This window comes from Hirundo rustica, chromosome 2, assembly GCF_015227805.2.
Source record: "Hirundo rustica isolate bHirRus1 chromosome 2, bHirRus1.pri.v3, whole genome shotgun sequence".
In the NCBI taxonomy this organism is placed as follows: domain Eukaryota; kingdom Metazoa; phylum Chordata; class Aves; order Passeriformes; family Hirundinidae; genus Hirundo; species Hirundo rustica.
The window spans coordinates 31279072-31295343 of record NC_053451.1 but is presented as its reverse complement, the minus strand read 5'-3'; the positions used below and the strand labels follow the sequence as shown (position 1 = coordinate 31295343).

At 47.7% G+C, this 16272-nt stretch overlaps 1 protein-coding gene across 1 annotated transcript in view; it reads left to right on the top strand.

The window, feature by feature from the left end:
* GDPD4 (glycerophosphodiester phosphodiesterase domain containing 4) overlaps positions 1–16272 on the top strand; it is a 37356-nt gene that overhangs the window by 501 nt on the left and 20583 nt on the right. Inside the window, exons 2-4 of the mRNA XM_040056160.2 lie at positions 14334–14542; positions 15128–15231; positions 15995–16088. Coding sequence (XP_039912094.1) covers positions 14360–14542; positions 15128–15231; positions 15995–16088 — 381 coding nt within the window. The 5' untranslated portion in view covers positions 14334–14359. The remainder of the gene's footprint in view (positions 1–14333; positions 14543–15127; positions 15232–15994; positions 16089–16272) is intronic.

The window sequence follows — 16272 nt, the reverse complement described above, 5'->3', positions numbered from 1 at the left end:
GGGGCAGTGGTGGGAGGGAAGCGGCGGCCGGGAGTTCGCAGTCCTTGGGATAAACGGCTGTTTCCATAGTAAAAGGGAGAAAGGAGCCTCTCTCTTTCTTCCCCGGAGCTTGCCTAGCGTGTGAACGGGGAGGTTGACTCAGGAACAAATAGGGTAACATCTGGGAACAGCTGTAAATAATCGCGACTCGGTTAGAAAGGCTAGAAGCAACGCTACAATCCACCATCTGCCCTGATGCTGCATCACCCTGGGAGCTGTGATGGGCAACTTTGGAGAGCAGCTCTGTTTGCAGCTGAAACAGGATTTGACCCCGGCTTTAGGCTGCTGTTGTTGTCTGAATGCTTCCACATTATTTGTAGGCATAACCGCAATTAGCAGTGAAGCAGGGGAATTTTTGCTTCTAGGGAAGGGGGATTTTCAATTCAGTAGCAGACACTCAGCAGATGTGAACCTGGGAACCGGCACTGGGACAAGTTTAAGTTGCAAAGTGCAAACTTTGATTAGCTGGAGGTCCAGCCTCTGGTGTATATCACCTTCTCTTCACTTCTACACTTTTTCTGGGAATCCGACCTCACAATGTAGCATCTCCCCTGATAAGTTCTGAGAGATGATACCAGGTGGAAAGACAAGAGAGAACAGAAATCATTTCCTACAGGTGCTTAAAGATTTTAAGCTGCATTTAACAAGAAAAGGCATAATGTATCATGTGACCAGCTGGATTTTAATTAATTTTTTTTTTCTGACTGTGAAAGGAGACAAAGCTGTCACTTCCTTTATAACTTTGCTATTGAAATGTCTACAAGATGTGCAAAAATTTCAGGGTAATTTGAAATCTTTGCAGAGAATACAAGCACAGAGCTTGTTCTCACGACGAGTCCTGGGACTTCCTTATGCCATGACATTGGACCAAGGAGGTGAGCAAACAGTGTCTTTATATATAATTTCTAGTGATGGAAACACTCCTCTTTAAATTTAGTTGTGTCAGCTTTGTTGTGAGAATGCCTGCAGCTCACAGTGTACCTCTGTGCAAGTTGTTACCATACAGTTCCACTTAGTGTGATAAAGTATCAGCTAAAATAAAAGAGAAAGGGTTTTTTTTGTTTGTTTGTTTTCTAGAAGTTTCTGGCCCTTTGACAGTATGACCTTTTGTCTGCAAGCCCTCCTTCAAGCAAGCCTTTTTGGTTGTGTGTAGACACTAGGAGTTACCACTTACCAGCTGAGACAGACGTGCTCCAGTGTGGAGCAGATCCTGCCCATTGGGAAAGCCCCGGCTCGGTGGCTTTGCATGGGGGACAGGCTGCAGGGAGCTCTGCAGTGGTCATTCCCTGTAGACTGCAGCATCTTGCACATGAGCAGCAACAGCCTGGCTTTGGTCTGCTCCTGACTCCATGTCCCAGGATATCTTGCAGGAAGAGATCTGTACCTCCTCCTGAAGTGACCTGGTGTGTGTTGGCCTGTGGAACTGCCCCAGAGGCCTCTGTGGTGTGCAGCAAACACAGGTCTTGGGCTCCCTTTTCGGTGAGCAGATAGCATAAAAAGTTGGGAGAAGATCCTTTGTGCTACAGATCTTACTGAAAGGAAAGAAAAGAGCTGGTGTGGGTAGAGCATCTTGGACATACGACGTGTGATGCACCCTGGGCCGTGCCTTCATGGCAGAATGAGTCCTGAGGGTGCACAGGCTTGGCTCCACATTGCACCCTCTACTCCAGACACAGACATGTGGTGCAAGGCAGCTGAGCAACCAGCCTGCAGGTGCTCCTCTCTTCAACATCTTGTCCTCATCCTGTTCTTCGTGTGCTGGACACTGCTGTCCCAGCAGCATCCCAGCACTCACAGCTGGCTGCTTTCTGGTGGCTGAGGGCTTGGTGTTTTTTAAAATCCCAGTAAACAGAGGATATCTTTGGTCATGTTCCCTGTTATTTCCCCCACCAGCAGGACATTGGCAATTGCTGCATCTCTTGCTCTCTCCAGGAAAGGAGGAGGGAAGTAGAAACAGTGATGTTTCAGAGGCTTGGACAGTACGATGTCCCTGCCCATGGCAGAGGGTTGGAACCAGCTGATCTTGAAGGTCCCTTTCAACCCAAGCCATTCTATGACATGATTTTATGAACATGCCTGTGTCCTGGTCTCATATTGATGCTATTCTCCTGTCATTGTTTGCTTTGCCAGTTTTTGGGGTGTCTCCAGGGAAGATGTTCTGTTAAGCACAATGAAAACCTGCTGTCATGGTCAGGATGGACTCTCTATGCTCCTGGCCCGGGTTCTCTCTGGTGGCTGAGCAGTTGTAACCTGTGTGAGTGCACATGATGCTGTAGCAAGAGAGAGAGAGGAGAAACCCTGTCCTGGGGCTCATCCTTGGAAGGTCTGGTACCAAGGGAAGCTCGTGGGGCCACCAGTGTGCCAGCTCTTTTCTTTCATCAACTCTTGCAAGGAAAGGTGACAGGGTAAGAGGTTAGCTGTGGTGCTGGTGTGCTATAATAGCAGCAGGGAGCACAGGAATAGCAGCAGGCAGGGAAAGAGGGCAGGGCTGGGGGAATGAGTACACGTGTGAATGAGGCTGTGGCTGCTGCCTGGGGTGGGTTGTTTTGACGTCAGCTCCAGAGTTGGGTGCAAGAAGAAAGAAGCACATCTCTGCAAGCAGGGCATGGGCCAGGAGCAGCTCAAAGCATCACCATAGATCTGCTGGAGTCTCAGGCTGGAGTCTCACTGCTTATGCAGAAATGCTTTAGAGTCAGTCCCTGCCTTACTCTCCTCCTTCATTTTCTCTGTTCTCCAATGTAACTCTGAGCAATTCCTTGTTTCTGCAGCTTCCATCTGCTTGCTCCAATTAGGCTGGAAGGCCCTGGAAGGTTTTCAATCCCTGAGACACTTTTACAGCACTGAGCCTCAGTGACAATTACGAGTCCGGTCCTCTCTGCTCCGGCTGCCGCCACCGACTCGGTCTGGTCCTTTCAGCAGCTGCTCTTAATCACTGACCTTACTTTGGAAGTTCTCCAGAGCTGAAGAAATAAAAGACACTTTAGAAAACAGGGAGGGGGGAATTGGCAAAAGCAGTTGTTTTTTAAAAGGCTACTTATTTCTTAAGATGTACTTGCTACTGATTAACCTTTGCTTTGTGATTGCTTTAATTGATTCATACCTCAAAGCTGTCAGAAAGGTTCTGTGGGGTCATGGTGCCTCTGTCCTAAGTGCTCTCTTTCCCTGTAAAGCTTTTAAGAAGTTTTTCATTGAGCACAACCCAATCCTTGCAAGAAATGCAGGTGAATGACGCCAACCCTTTTATCTTCTCCATCCCTCAGATTTTCCAGCCTTCATCTTAGAGCTTTGCTGCTGTGACCTCTTCTCTCCCTGCTGCCAGTTGGCAACCTGCTACCAGGCTGGGCCTGTTCTATATTCCTCTGCAATTCATGGTGAATGCTGTTTGAGGGCACGTGGGGTGAGTTTTTTGGCCCTTCTCTGGTAAGAACGAGGCGCTGTAGGGTTAAGTACTACTGCCCTCAATCAGCCTGTTGGTGCCTTCCACGTGGTCCTACCCATGGGTCCACCTGTGCTCCCTCTGACTTCTTCATGTCACCCCACATGCAGAATTCCTGTGGCTGTTCCTTTGTATGGAAACAGGATGACAACCCCCTGGCAGCTGTGGCCTTGCCCTCTCCGTGCCAGGATGCAGAAGTTCCTTGAAGGTGAACTGGCAGGGCTGGCTGGGTTTAAGCGATGAATGGCCTTTCGTTTTGGGCTGGGCTCGTGCCCTGGCACTCTGGATGTGTGTGAGGCCATTCATCTGGCCTGCTTAGACATCTGCCCTTGCCTGAGCTGAGTTGTGCCCATTTCTCTCTGCTGGCTGTTCTGGGCAATCAGGGTGACCACTCAAACACAGAGAAGATGGAGCACCAGTCTGATGAGGAGCAGCTGAGGGAGCTGGGAATGTTTAACCTCAAGAAAAGGAGATTGAGGGGGCACCTTAATACTCTCTACAACCGCCTGAAAGGAGGCTGTAGCCAGGTGGACCAGCCTGTCTCTTCTCCTAGGTAACAAGATGAGAGAAAATGGTTTCAAGTTGCACTATGGGAGGTTTAGATTAGACACAAGGTAAAATTTCTTCACTGGAAAGGTGCTCAAGCATTGGAACAGATTGGTCATGAAAGTGGTGGAGTCACCTGGAAAAATATGTGTATATGTGGCATCTGGGGAGATGATTTAGTTGGTCGGCTTGACAGTCTTAGGTTAATGGTTGGACTTGATGTTAGAGGGCTTTTCAATCCTAATGATTCTATTATTCTAACCAGTCCTCTGGGAAGATCAAGGGAAGAATGAAAACAGCCATCCCAAGCTCTCAGCTAAAGAAATCACTTGTTTCCTCCTGGATGCTGGGATGTGAGCACTGCTGGGTACTGATCCAGCAGATCTGACTGTTCTGTGTGCCCTTGGCCCTGAGGAGATCCATCAAGGCTTTGCTCGTGGGTTATCCGTGCTAATCTTCTTGTTTTGCTAAGAGAACTCCATGTCTCACACCAGCAGATGGATGAAAATCAAATGAGCCATACAATCCTCACCCGCTGATCTTGTGGTACTGTTGGCACAACCCTGAACTGGGAAACTGAGGCTCTGGGTGATGGCTCCGCTGCATCCATAGTTGGAGGGTAGGCCAGGGGATTTGTGTGTCAGAATATCCTGTTGCTCTCAAATGAGTTCAGAATTTTCTGAGCTGGCTTATGCAGAATTGTGGTAGTGTTTAATCATCAGAAAAGGATTTTTCTCAGAGAACAGCAGCACCACATTCTTATGGTTCAAAATCTGGCTAGCCCTCATGCATTTGGATACTGTAAATAACTAAATGGATAAACTTCTGTCTGGCGACATGGAAAACATCCTTTCCTCCCTTTTCCTCCCCTCCTTGCAGGGTGTTTCTCTGCAAGGCTTGAACTTTAACACCCACAGCCTGGGGGAGGGCCAGCACTGGGGTCCTCAGCGCGATGGCTGTCCAAGGCCCCTGTCCTTTGTCCAGGCTGAATAGTGCTCTGCAGAGCTGCTGAGAAGTACTATGCAATCTGGAAACCTCTTTTCTTCTCCCCACTTGGCTCAGGGACAAAGTCTTCCCCCGGAGATGATGCTTGGGGCGATGCACAGCCCTCAGTGGGGCTGGAGAGGGTCCCCCACGCTGCATCCCAATCTCCTCATCTCCCCTTAACAGCCGGGCACAAAGAGCCACTTAGGCGTTCCCAGGAGCAGAGAGGGACCCAAGCCAGGACATGCTGAAATGCACAAAGTAGGATTTATATCTTCAAAGAAATATTTCCCTCCTTTCTGAGCTCTTTTTTATTTTTTTTTCCAAGGGATTTATTCCTCCTCCTGCTCCCGCCCAGGCACGCTTTGAGGCATGGAAGAACTTTTTGCCACCCCACAGTGGCTTTTCAATGGTGGGAGAGTGACTTCTTAGAAAGCTGTGGGCCACCCAGGGGCAGAGCCCAGGGCTGTGCCCACGTGCTGCACAGGGCTCAGCTGAGAACAACTGCACACATTGCTGCTGGTGACACTGCGTGACCACAAGCACAGTGAGAACAAAACCCTCCCCTCCTCCTGTTGACGACACTGAAGTGTGGGGAGCAGCCTCTCACCCCAAACTGGTCATGTTGAGTCTCTGTTTTCAGGCTTGACCTGGGGAGGTGCAACCTCAGCGATGCTTCTGATTCCCTCTTTGGGTGAGCAAAGTGACACCCAGATGTGGACATCTCGCTGCTGCCATCTGGGACCAGCATCGGGCTGGGGGTGGAAGGTGTCTGTGTGATGACAGGTGGAACGCAGCTGTTCCTGATCCCTTCTGGGGCTAATTTCTGCCTCTGCTTACCTGCATTGCCAAGGGGCAGGGTGCCGTCTTCCCCGAAGGGCTCTGTCCTTTTGGGATGAGAACCCAAAATCGAGATAATCTGTGCTGTATAACCCAAGATAATGGGTTATGTATGAGGTATATGAACTCTGATCAGGGTCGAAAACAGAGGAAAGACTCTGCAGATGGGTCCAGCACCAACAGAGCCAAAGATACCTGTCCATCATGTTCATTTCTCCAATGCTGGAAAAGTGCCCATGTACCCAAGAACGCTTGGATCAGATTATGCCTGAGTCCAGCCAAAGTCATGGCATTTGTAAAAAGTCTTTCTCCACCTCTTTTTTTTTTTTTTTTTTTTTTTTTTTTTTTTTTTTTTTTAAAGCAACTATTCAGCTTTATTCAAAACACTCATTTTGCTCCTAGCAGGCGAGAGGAAAAATCTATTGTAACACTTTGAGACCCTTTTACAAACATGATTTCCACTTGCCTGTTTCCACGTGAAGCTGAAAGCGTTTGTATAAAACCCATTGTAAATGCTTTGAGACTTGGCCAGTAACTTCCTGGGCACACACTTGTTAATGTAGCCTGCAAAGTGCTTTGAAAATGAAGAAAAACAGCTGTAATTTCTAATGATACTAAGTACGATAAAGCAAGGTTTCTGCAAGTGTCTGTGAATAATGAGCCTACACTGGGGACAAACATGCCCCAAACATAGAATTATAAAATGGTTTGGGTTGAAAGGAAACTTAAAGTCATTCCTTTCCAAACCCCTTGCCATGGTCAGAGACAGCTTTCACTAACCCAGTTGCTCAGGGCCCTGTCCAACCTGGCCTTGGACAGTTCCAGGGATGGAGCAGCCACAAATTCTCTGAGAAACCAGTGCCTTACCACCCTAACAGTGAAGAATTTCTTCCTATTATCGAATCTAAACCTACCCTCTTTCAGTTTAAAACCAGTAACTGCCCCAACTCTCTCAGTTTGTCTTCACAGGAGAGGTGCTGCAGTCCTCTGTTCGTGCGAGACTCTTGAGAGAGGTACCTTGAAGAAATAAAGATTCTGAACAGTCCTGGGGGAGGGTTTTGGGAGAAGAAAAATGTGACTTGTGCAAAAATGTGTTTCAGCTTTACAGCTTTATTTCCTATGGTGATCACTCAGGAATAAAACCAGGGATTATAATGCCTTTTGTATGCTAAATTCTCATGGCTGATGTCAGGTTTTGTTTCAAGGTGAATAGATCTCACCTTGGAGTGAGGCTTGCTTCACCATGTAGGGTTATGCTTAGAAATCTGGGGCTACAGCAGCGTTTCCAGACCCATATCACTCATTCTTAGCCATGGGGGCTCATCAAGGGCTTCTCAAACTGACCCCACAAAATGGATTGGTTGCCTGAGAAGATCTTGCCTTAAAGCATGTACTCACAGCTGAGGCACTTACGGCTGAGCAGAGCAGACCACCTATTCCCAGCACAGCTCCTGCTGGATGTCCTCTGTGATGGGGTAAGTCCCTGTGTAATAGATACAGGATTTCGGCAGTAGTTTGAAATGGGCTTGTTTATTTTTGTCTGTTCAAAATGTGGTGGGATGTTCCAAAAGGTGGGGCATGAACTTTGCTGGAAATCTCTCCATGTCTTTGGAAGGCACAGCCACTGCCTGTTAGAGGTGTACTACAACAAATGGAATGGAAAAGCATTGTCCCTGCAGTCCCAGGAGCTGTTAACCCCTTCTACATCCGCATCTACTGGTTGTTTCCCGTGTTAAGCCCTGTTGTTTCTTTCTGCTAATGGCTGTGTTCTTCCAGCTCAGGAGCCAGCAGAAAAGCAATGCATAAGACATGCCTGGCACGTGTTTGTCCCAGGCTGTGCCACTCCCTGGGATCCTAGAGCAGGGCTTATCAAGAAACTGCTGAAGATCGTAATGATAAATCATAATTATCTTCTGCCAGAGAGAGGATATAGATTGTATTCTTTATCATAGGGAGGTTACAACTATCTTTAATTTTATTTGATCTTATTTTTCATTTCCTGGGGTTTTAATTTCCTGGGTTACGCCTCATCAATTTCCTGGAAAGAAACTGAAGGCAGATGACAGTCAGATAAAAGGGATCCTAGACTGTGATCAAGAGCCTTGGGCAGACTGTAGGGTAGAAATGCAGGTTTAAGGGATGCTCTTTGTTGACCTTTCCTGCCTAGTGGCAAGATCAGTGTGCAGCTCATGGTGATAGTGATCAACCAGCAGCTTGCCAGGAGATTTTATTCCTTTGCTTCTCTTGGTGTGATGTTGTGAAAGAATCCCGGGAGAAAGGCCAGGAAGTGATGCCCTAAAGAGTGGTGGCAGGAATCTCCAGGCTGAGGAGCTGCAGCTGCTGGAGAGGCTCAGCTCAGGTTCAAGGAATATCTTAGTCCTGGCATGGGGTTCACTTTCTCTGCAAACCCCTTGGAAACAGTGGAATGGGCAGAGTTGGCATCACTCCTTTCTGCTGTCTTTCCACACCACCAAGATTCTTAGGAGAAGCTGGCCATGCTCGGGGACTGAGACATGACCATCTCCATGTCCCTCATGTGACTCCTGTTGCCCATGTAATTTTTTTCCTCAACTCTCTTCTTGCAGCAAACTGGGAAATGTATTTGCAAGATCTGGAAAGAGCCTCCAGCCACAGAATCAAAACGGGTCAGGCTGGAAGGGACCCCAGTGGGTCATCTGGTCTCCAACCCCAGGGCTCAAGCAGGGTCACCCTAGAGCCCATTGCCCAGGACCGGGTAGTTCTTGATTATCCCCGACGGGTGGCTCCACAACCTCTCTGGGCAGCCTGTTCCAGTGCTTGGTCACCTGCACAGTAAAGAAGTTCTTCCTCACGTTTAGGGTGGAGCTTCCTGCGCACCAGTTTCTTCTCCTTGCGGTCGGCACCACCGAGAAGAGCCTGGCTCCATCCTCTTGTCACCCTCGCCGCAGACACTTTGGAGGTGAACTGCCCTCTTGGCCGTCTCATCTCGAGGCATTTGTGGCAGCTGACTCTGCTGCTTGTGATGGGGCGCCTCAGCGCCCTCCCCGCGCCAGCCGCTGGGACATTCGCTGGGACAATCGCTGGGACAATCGCTGGGACAGCCACCGCACATGTGAACAGCTGCCCGCGCCAGCCGCTGCCCGCGAGGGAACCCCCGCTCCCGGCCCGCTCCGGCCCCGCGCCGCTCCCCGTTCGCCGGCCCCGCCGCTCGCGCTGCCCGGGCCCGTTTGAAACCGCCGCGCTGCTCCCGGCTCCGCCCGCTCCCGGCCCGCTCCCGGCCCGCTCCCGGCCCGCTCCCGGCCCGCTCCGCCGCCCTGAGCTTCCCGGCGCTGCGGGGGCTCTGCTGCTGCTGCTCGGGTGTTTCCCCTTGGGCAGCCCTGAGCTGCCCCTCAGCCCCGGGCCGCACCTCGGCCTCTGCCGCCTCGCCGACCGTGCCTTACACCCCCCTGCGTTGTTAGGTATGGGGTGGGAGACAGATCGGTGCAGGGGAACGGAAAGAAATGCTCGAGAGGCCCCAAGGGAAAAGCTATAGGGCAATGCCATATTTGGTTGCCGTACCTTTGCCCCTTGGAAGATTGAATGCTCCAGGCCCAGCACTCAGAAAGAGACAGTTTTTAAATCCTTGCTTATGGACTGGCCTCTCAAGCAGGTTGCTCTTTTCAGTGCTTTCAGCGTTCAGGCTGTGTGACTGAACACGTTTCCTGATTTTTCTCTTCTCCTCTTTCCTCTCTCTTCCCCCCAGGCTATTTCCCATGCTTTTCCTCACTCTCTGCCAAGCAGTGGGAAAGCGGCAGCCCTGACTGCGATTATGGGGACTCTTATCTATGAGCAAAGTCTCTGTTTGCCGTGGAAAAACCTAAAGTCCCGGGGGTTTATGGAGCAGAGAAACATGTTACTGCTTTCATGCCTCACTTGTTAAGGAGTCCTAAACTTTGCCATCCCACTGATGCGTGTTAACCTGTTTGCTTTCCCAGTGAAAGGATGCAAGTTTGCTGTTTCCCTTATCCATTTAACTTTGTCTGATAAAGATGGGCAGGCATTGCAGACAATCTCTGAATTTTAAGCAAACTGTGCTTCAAATCTAGATGCAAGGACTGTGAAGCCTCTTGCTAAGTCCTGCCAAGGACTGAACCGGTTTTCTGGCTTCTGCATCTGTAATTTTTTTGGGTGTTGTTTGCCCCTTAGGTGGTTGTTGGGCACAGTTACTGGGATATTATCTTTCTTAGGATCAGATGCTTGTGAATTCAAATGTATCAGTGTTTGATGTGGGCTGAGGCTCTGCCGATTCAGCCAGACCTTGAGAATTATAATGTTTTTATAACTTCTAATTGCCTTGTCCCAGCTGTGGCAGCTCTGAGAGCTGGTAATTGGTTACCATGGATGAAACCATGAAGGATGAAAGCAGACAGGGACAGAGGGTCATGGGGAACCTGAAGGGTGGCTGAGTGGTAAGGAGGGAGCTTGTGTTAAATGAAACACAATTACTTGAGAACACGGAGTTGAACCTGAGGGCAAAAACCAGGGAAAATATGTGGAGGTAAAAGGGGAGGAGTGATGCGTGTTTGGAAGGACACGTATAAAGAGAACAATGGAGTGCCTGGAGATACGAGTACATTTTAACTGAGGAGCACCCTTCTGACTGTCCTTGTGTCTGTCTTTGTTTTCCTCATTCTCACGTGGGACCTGGCACATCTAAGAGGGGTTTCTCCTGGACTTGTTCTAGGAGTTGTCACTGGACTATTTGTTGATAGCAGCAACAACACAGTGTAAATGCATTGCAATTCATGAAGCTTGCAGAGCTGAAGAGGGAGATGGGCTCTTCTTAGGAGTCACTGCCTTAAGAGTGAAGCAGCCTCAAATTTGGTGAGTCATCCTTAGTCTTCCCTCTCCCTGTCAATTCTTTCCTTTGCATCTTCACGCAAGCATCACCTTTAGTCTAGTGCCTTGAGCATGCCTTGTGCTTCATTCCTCAACAGGGACCCAGAAGTCCCTGAAGCAGTGGGACAGAGCTGCTCAAAGGCTCCCATATGCTACCTGAGCCCTGTATGCCCAGAGGGAACAGAACCCTTGGATCAAATCATGGGGATTGACAGGATGGTTTCTGCGTTGGACAAGAGCTCACCACTATTTCTTCCTAAGATCTAATCTCAACCTGCCTCCTTTCAGTCTGAAGCCATTCCCTCTTGTCCTGTTACTCTATGCCCTTGTCAAAAGTCCTTCTCCATCTCAATATTAACCCCTTTAGGTACTGGGAAGTGCAGTAGGGTCTCCATTTATTTCTCCACTTACTTGAGTGGAGATATGCTAGAGAACATCTGTCCTCTGTACTTGACAAGGTAAAATTTCAGTCCGAGTTTATTGCCTTTGTAGGATTCTTTGGCCCTTTGCAGGCTTCAGAGGAGCAGCTGAGTCAGATAGCTCTGTCTGTTGGGGGCTGGGAGAGGAGGGAAAAGGTCTCTGGGAAGAAAAAAGGGAGAGGATGGCAAAGGAGGGACAGATGGGTGCCAGCAGAAGCTGGAGCCCAAAGCAGGGGACAGGTTATGTTTTTCAAGTCTCTTGATACTGAAAGGTGTTATTGCCATAGTGATACTGCTTGGAATACAGGGCCAATGGGGATTCAGGGGATGCCAGAGAGAAAGGCATTTTACTCTTCTTTGGCCAGCCTAATGTTCTTGGGAGAACCAGGGGCTGGTGGAGGGGGTTGTGGACAGAGGTTGTGTTTGTCTCTCCCTCGTTCCCCAGCCTCCTCTGCAATGAAGTATCCCTTTCCCAATAACCCATGGGCTTGGAGAGGTGACTTGATTAGAAAGACTAAGGCAGGAGGTAATGAAATTCTTAATTACAATGGTGTCATAAGTACTCTGATGCACAGATGAAACTCTGATATTGGCCGGAGAAGTTTTGGACGCCCCATCCCTGGAAGTGTTCAAGGCCAGATTGAATGGTAGTCTGGGCAACTTGGTCTAGTGGAATGTTCTTTAAGATTTCTTCCAATCCAAACAATTCTGTCATTGTGTGATGAAGCTGAAAACACCTTTCCCTTTCTGCTGGGGGTTGAGTCCAGGGTGAATTATTTAAGCATTCAGAAGCTCAAGGCCAGATGATGTTTGATACATGAGAGAAACTGGATGCTGCAGGTATCGAGTAGCCTGTGCTATGAACAGGTGTAACATGGACAGACTGTGGATACTGTGTGCCAAAACCCATGGGAAATGCCACAGAAATCACACACAGCAGGTGACTGTGCCCTCCATACAAGGATATTCTGAGGAAGAGGAAACATGAACTACAAGGAAAGACTAGAAAAGCTGAGATAGTTGAGGCCAGAGAAGGCTTAAGAGGAGACGTCTATATGTGAATATATGTAATAACTAACAGAGGAAGAGTTTAAGCTGTTCACTACATCTATGATAAACAAGGCATGAAGTAATGTCCTTAACTGTAATACAGGGGATTAGACACCAAGGGAAAGAAACCCCAACCTTTAAATATAAAGCGAGTTAGGACTTGTTCAGCCTGTCTTAAGAGATGGTGGGATCTCCATCACTGATGATTTCATGAGGGGTAAACTAACACCTGCCATGCTGCTGTAGCCAGACAGATGATGTGGGCAGTGTTTCAGGATCTCCATAATCTGTTTTCCTGTCAAATCATCTGTGCTCATAGGCAAATATTGATGTGTGAGCCTTGTGCCCACACCTGGGAATGAGAGTGACAAACCTCATGGCCCTCTGACAGCAAAACTAATGGGTCTGGTCCAGTGTCCTGAATTCCTATTGCTGAAGGAGAAAGGCTGAGCGAGAGTGGGCACTGTGCTTTGGTGATATGGGAACTCATATTATGGGGATCCTTGTAGGAGGTAACAAATATTGCAATCCCATGGCATGTGACAACCTTCTGGTAAGAGCTCTGAAGATTCAAATATATTAAGAAGCTGTGGCTGTTGTAACCTGGTAATTGCTGGGTTTATGCCAGGTGTACTTTAGGCCAGCTGATGACACCAGCCAGATCAGCTGTCATCTGCACCACATCGCCCCAGCTGTGCTCTGGGAATTCTAGAGTAGGATCACCATCTTGCCACGTGAGATTGGCATCAATTTTTTACTAAGGGTGACCTGCTGGTGCCAGTATCTGGTACTGCTGTGCTTCTTGGGGTGGCTTGAGCCCACCACATCCAAGTGTGTGTGATTCCCTATGACTGTCCTGGATGGACAGACACATCTGTCTCAGGAAGGCATTCAGGGCATGACATTCTTAGGACTGCATAGTTAGTACTGGTCCAAAGTGAACCCTCTTTTTGTTTCCTTTTCATCCTGTTTTCTTGTACTCCAGCTGCCAATAGGCTGGGGTATTTGGAAAGGGTAGGAGGGGAGTGTCTTTTCTGTTTTAACATTTGTCTCATGTCTCTGATTTATTTGTGCTTTCTGCAGACTGGTCAGTTATTCGGATGTGTCAGTCTGCAAGGATTTATGCACTGATTTCTCCAAAGTCATTGGGATCTGAGTTGTGTCCAAACACAAACCTTTTATACATGTGTTTCATCCATGTGTATAGTGAAGTAAACTGTTTATTCTTCCTCTTAAATTATTGTTATTACATCTGAAAAAATCAGGGAAATCTTGAGTCCAAAGCTGGGACTTTGCAGCAGATATTCCAGTATTTGACCATGGTTGATGTGACTCAAGGATGTGATGGCACTTTTAATGCAACAGAAAAACGTTTCTGACTAACTCGACTCCAGAGAAGAGCTGTGTAATGGGGCTTCTTTACATGCCCACACAAAACTGTTTTCCTATATCTTTCCTTGAAGTCTTGGTAGTGCCTGCTGGGTGAACCACTCTTCAACTAGCACTAGTCCCTGTGCTGTTTGCTTCACAGTAACTGCACCAGTTGCAATTTACCACCAAATTCTTTGTTTTAAATTGTGATTGTGAACAGTTCTCCCACATGTACATCTCTGCAGCTGGTCTTTCTACGCTTGAAAATCTGTTCCAAGTAAAGTTGTTTCAGCCAGGTAATAATTATTTCTTAAGGGATCTGTCTCTGCAGTTTTGCCAGGATAAGAGAGCTGTGTACCTGGGGCAGGTTTAGTGCATTTTCTACATGAGCTAGTTAAACTGATAGCATGTTTCAAACAGGTCACAGCGATGCTGAATAACTCCCATAGCTAATCCTAGATTCAAGTTCATATGACATAATTTGAAATGTGCTTAAGTTAATGAATTCTTTTCCCAGAACTCCCTGTTAGAGCCAGAAGGAGGCAGAGGTAGCATCAAAGGTGATTCAGAGCATCTAAGTTACAACCAGGAGCACCACTGACTGCTAAGAGGGTTTGCAGTGACCATCCTTCTCAGCTGGCCATCTCACTTTGGTATATAAAATTAGATGGGATCTCCTCAGCATCACTTCCTGCTGGTCTCAGCATCTGCTTGGGAAAACTTTCTCTCCTTTTTCAAGTATGGAAAGCTTACCCAACAGCCTCCCCGTAGAACTTTTGTTCTTGTTCCAGGAGGAAGATGAGATAAAGCCACTCAGATGGAGGCCAGTCCCGCCAGCCTCAAGAGGCTCAAGTTTGGGAAGCTGAAGGTGGTCCGTCGGCGCTTGCTGCAGAGATACGAGCACCAGCCCTTCATCTCCTGCCTGGCTGGTTTCTACAGCTGCCGGTGGAAGCGCTACCAGCGCGAAAGGACCGAGCCCGGGAAATGCTGCTGCAGCACGGTAAAGGAGCTCAAAATCACCACAGATTTGGATTTCTGCACTGGGACAGGGAAGTCTAAGCAGGCAAGGGGTTGATGTCATGGAATCCCAGACAAATACCACTTGGAGCCCACTGGGATCTGTTAGGCTGTTGGATTTTGCTCTAAATGCTTGATGAATTGCTGCTTCTGTGGCAGACTCAATTTGTCTGTGCCACAGCTAATAAATGTGGACTTTCCACCAAACTCTCCTGGCCAGTGAAACATCTCAAAGCCATAGAATCAAATTAAAGTAGCAACTTTAAGGTTGGGTGGGCAGTGAGAATTGCAAAGAAGGTTTCTCTACAGTGCAATTCGAGGCAGTTAAAATCCCATTCATTTGGGAAGTCATGAGTTTTCCCTGAGAACAAGTAGTGCAGAGTATGCTTTTGAGGATGTTTTCCTGGTTACAAGGGACGGGGAAGAATTCCTCTCCATATTTACTTCAGTTAGAATTCCAACACCAAGCTACATATTTTTAGGGACAGCCTAAAAGTACCTGCCATTTGCTTTGATTGCTTTGGGCTGGCCATAGCTCTGACTGCTTGTCCTTCCTCTCCCTCTCCAGCGGGAATGCATGTTTTTCCCATTGCTCGTTGCAGCTTTCTGCTTTTCTCTGGTCTTTCTGTACACATGGGGTGAAGGTAAAAATGACTACAATGGCTTTGACTGGTAAGTAACATCTTTTCCTCCCCTCTACCGCTTTGGCAGGTCAATAGGATGACTGGGAAGGGATTGAGAGCCCTCCAGAGCAGCTGTGGTGCAACAGGGCACTTTAGTCATGAAGCAAAGATTTGGCACCTCAAACTCTTGGTTACAGCATCCAAATTGAATGTCCAGTGACTCTGGTGGTGCTGAGACTCTGCCTTTACTTGGGTACAATTTTTAGGTGTAAGTGTGAATTTATGAGAAAGGGGAGAGTCATCGTCACAAAAACTGTGAATGGAAGGGGCTAAATAACTTTTTCCATCTCTGAGTCATTCTTTTCCCCCTTCACTTTCTCCCCCATTCCACATCAAGAAATGTAGTGGCTGGAATCAGAGGCATTGCACCAGCTATTTCACTGAAAGAGAATTCCATGTTCCCAGATTCAAAAGGAAGAAATAATTGTCAGGGATTTATATCTCTTCCTTCTGTAGTATATAGGCAACAGCTATGCAAATTTGCCCCCTGAAATTAAATTAAAGCTGCTCAAATATTATGGGAAGGAAAGGTATGATAATGTGTTTTAGTCTAAGGGTTAATGCATTCATTTTGGGATTTTGGGAAGAAAGCTCTTATCGCTTTTGCATGTTGCAGTGTAGGCTATTCCTCTGGCTTTCTTTGTCTTATTGCTTAGAAAATTCCAGAATTTCAAGTAACAGGGCTGTTGGTCCTCTCTAGTCCATGTGCTAACCAAAAACATTCTTACAGTATTTTATTGGTTTGTTTTTAGGTATAACTATGGGAACCTGGGCTTCTGGTTTCTCTGGTCTCTTGTTATCCTGATTGTGGCTGCGGTCTTGTTCACATACATCTCACTGTTACTGGTAAGTAATGCTCCTTGTAAGCTGACCTTGATTTGTAGTCCTGAAAGGTAAACAGAGAGGTGGCTTTAGTGTATCAGGGCAAAGCTCAGTCTAGTCCTTCATATGATCTTAGACAGTGGAAGTCAGGAGATGATCTGGAACACAATGAGTGTTCACAGTACTTTCTCCCCATATCTACCTGCCA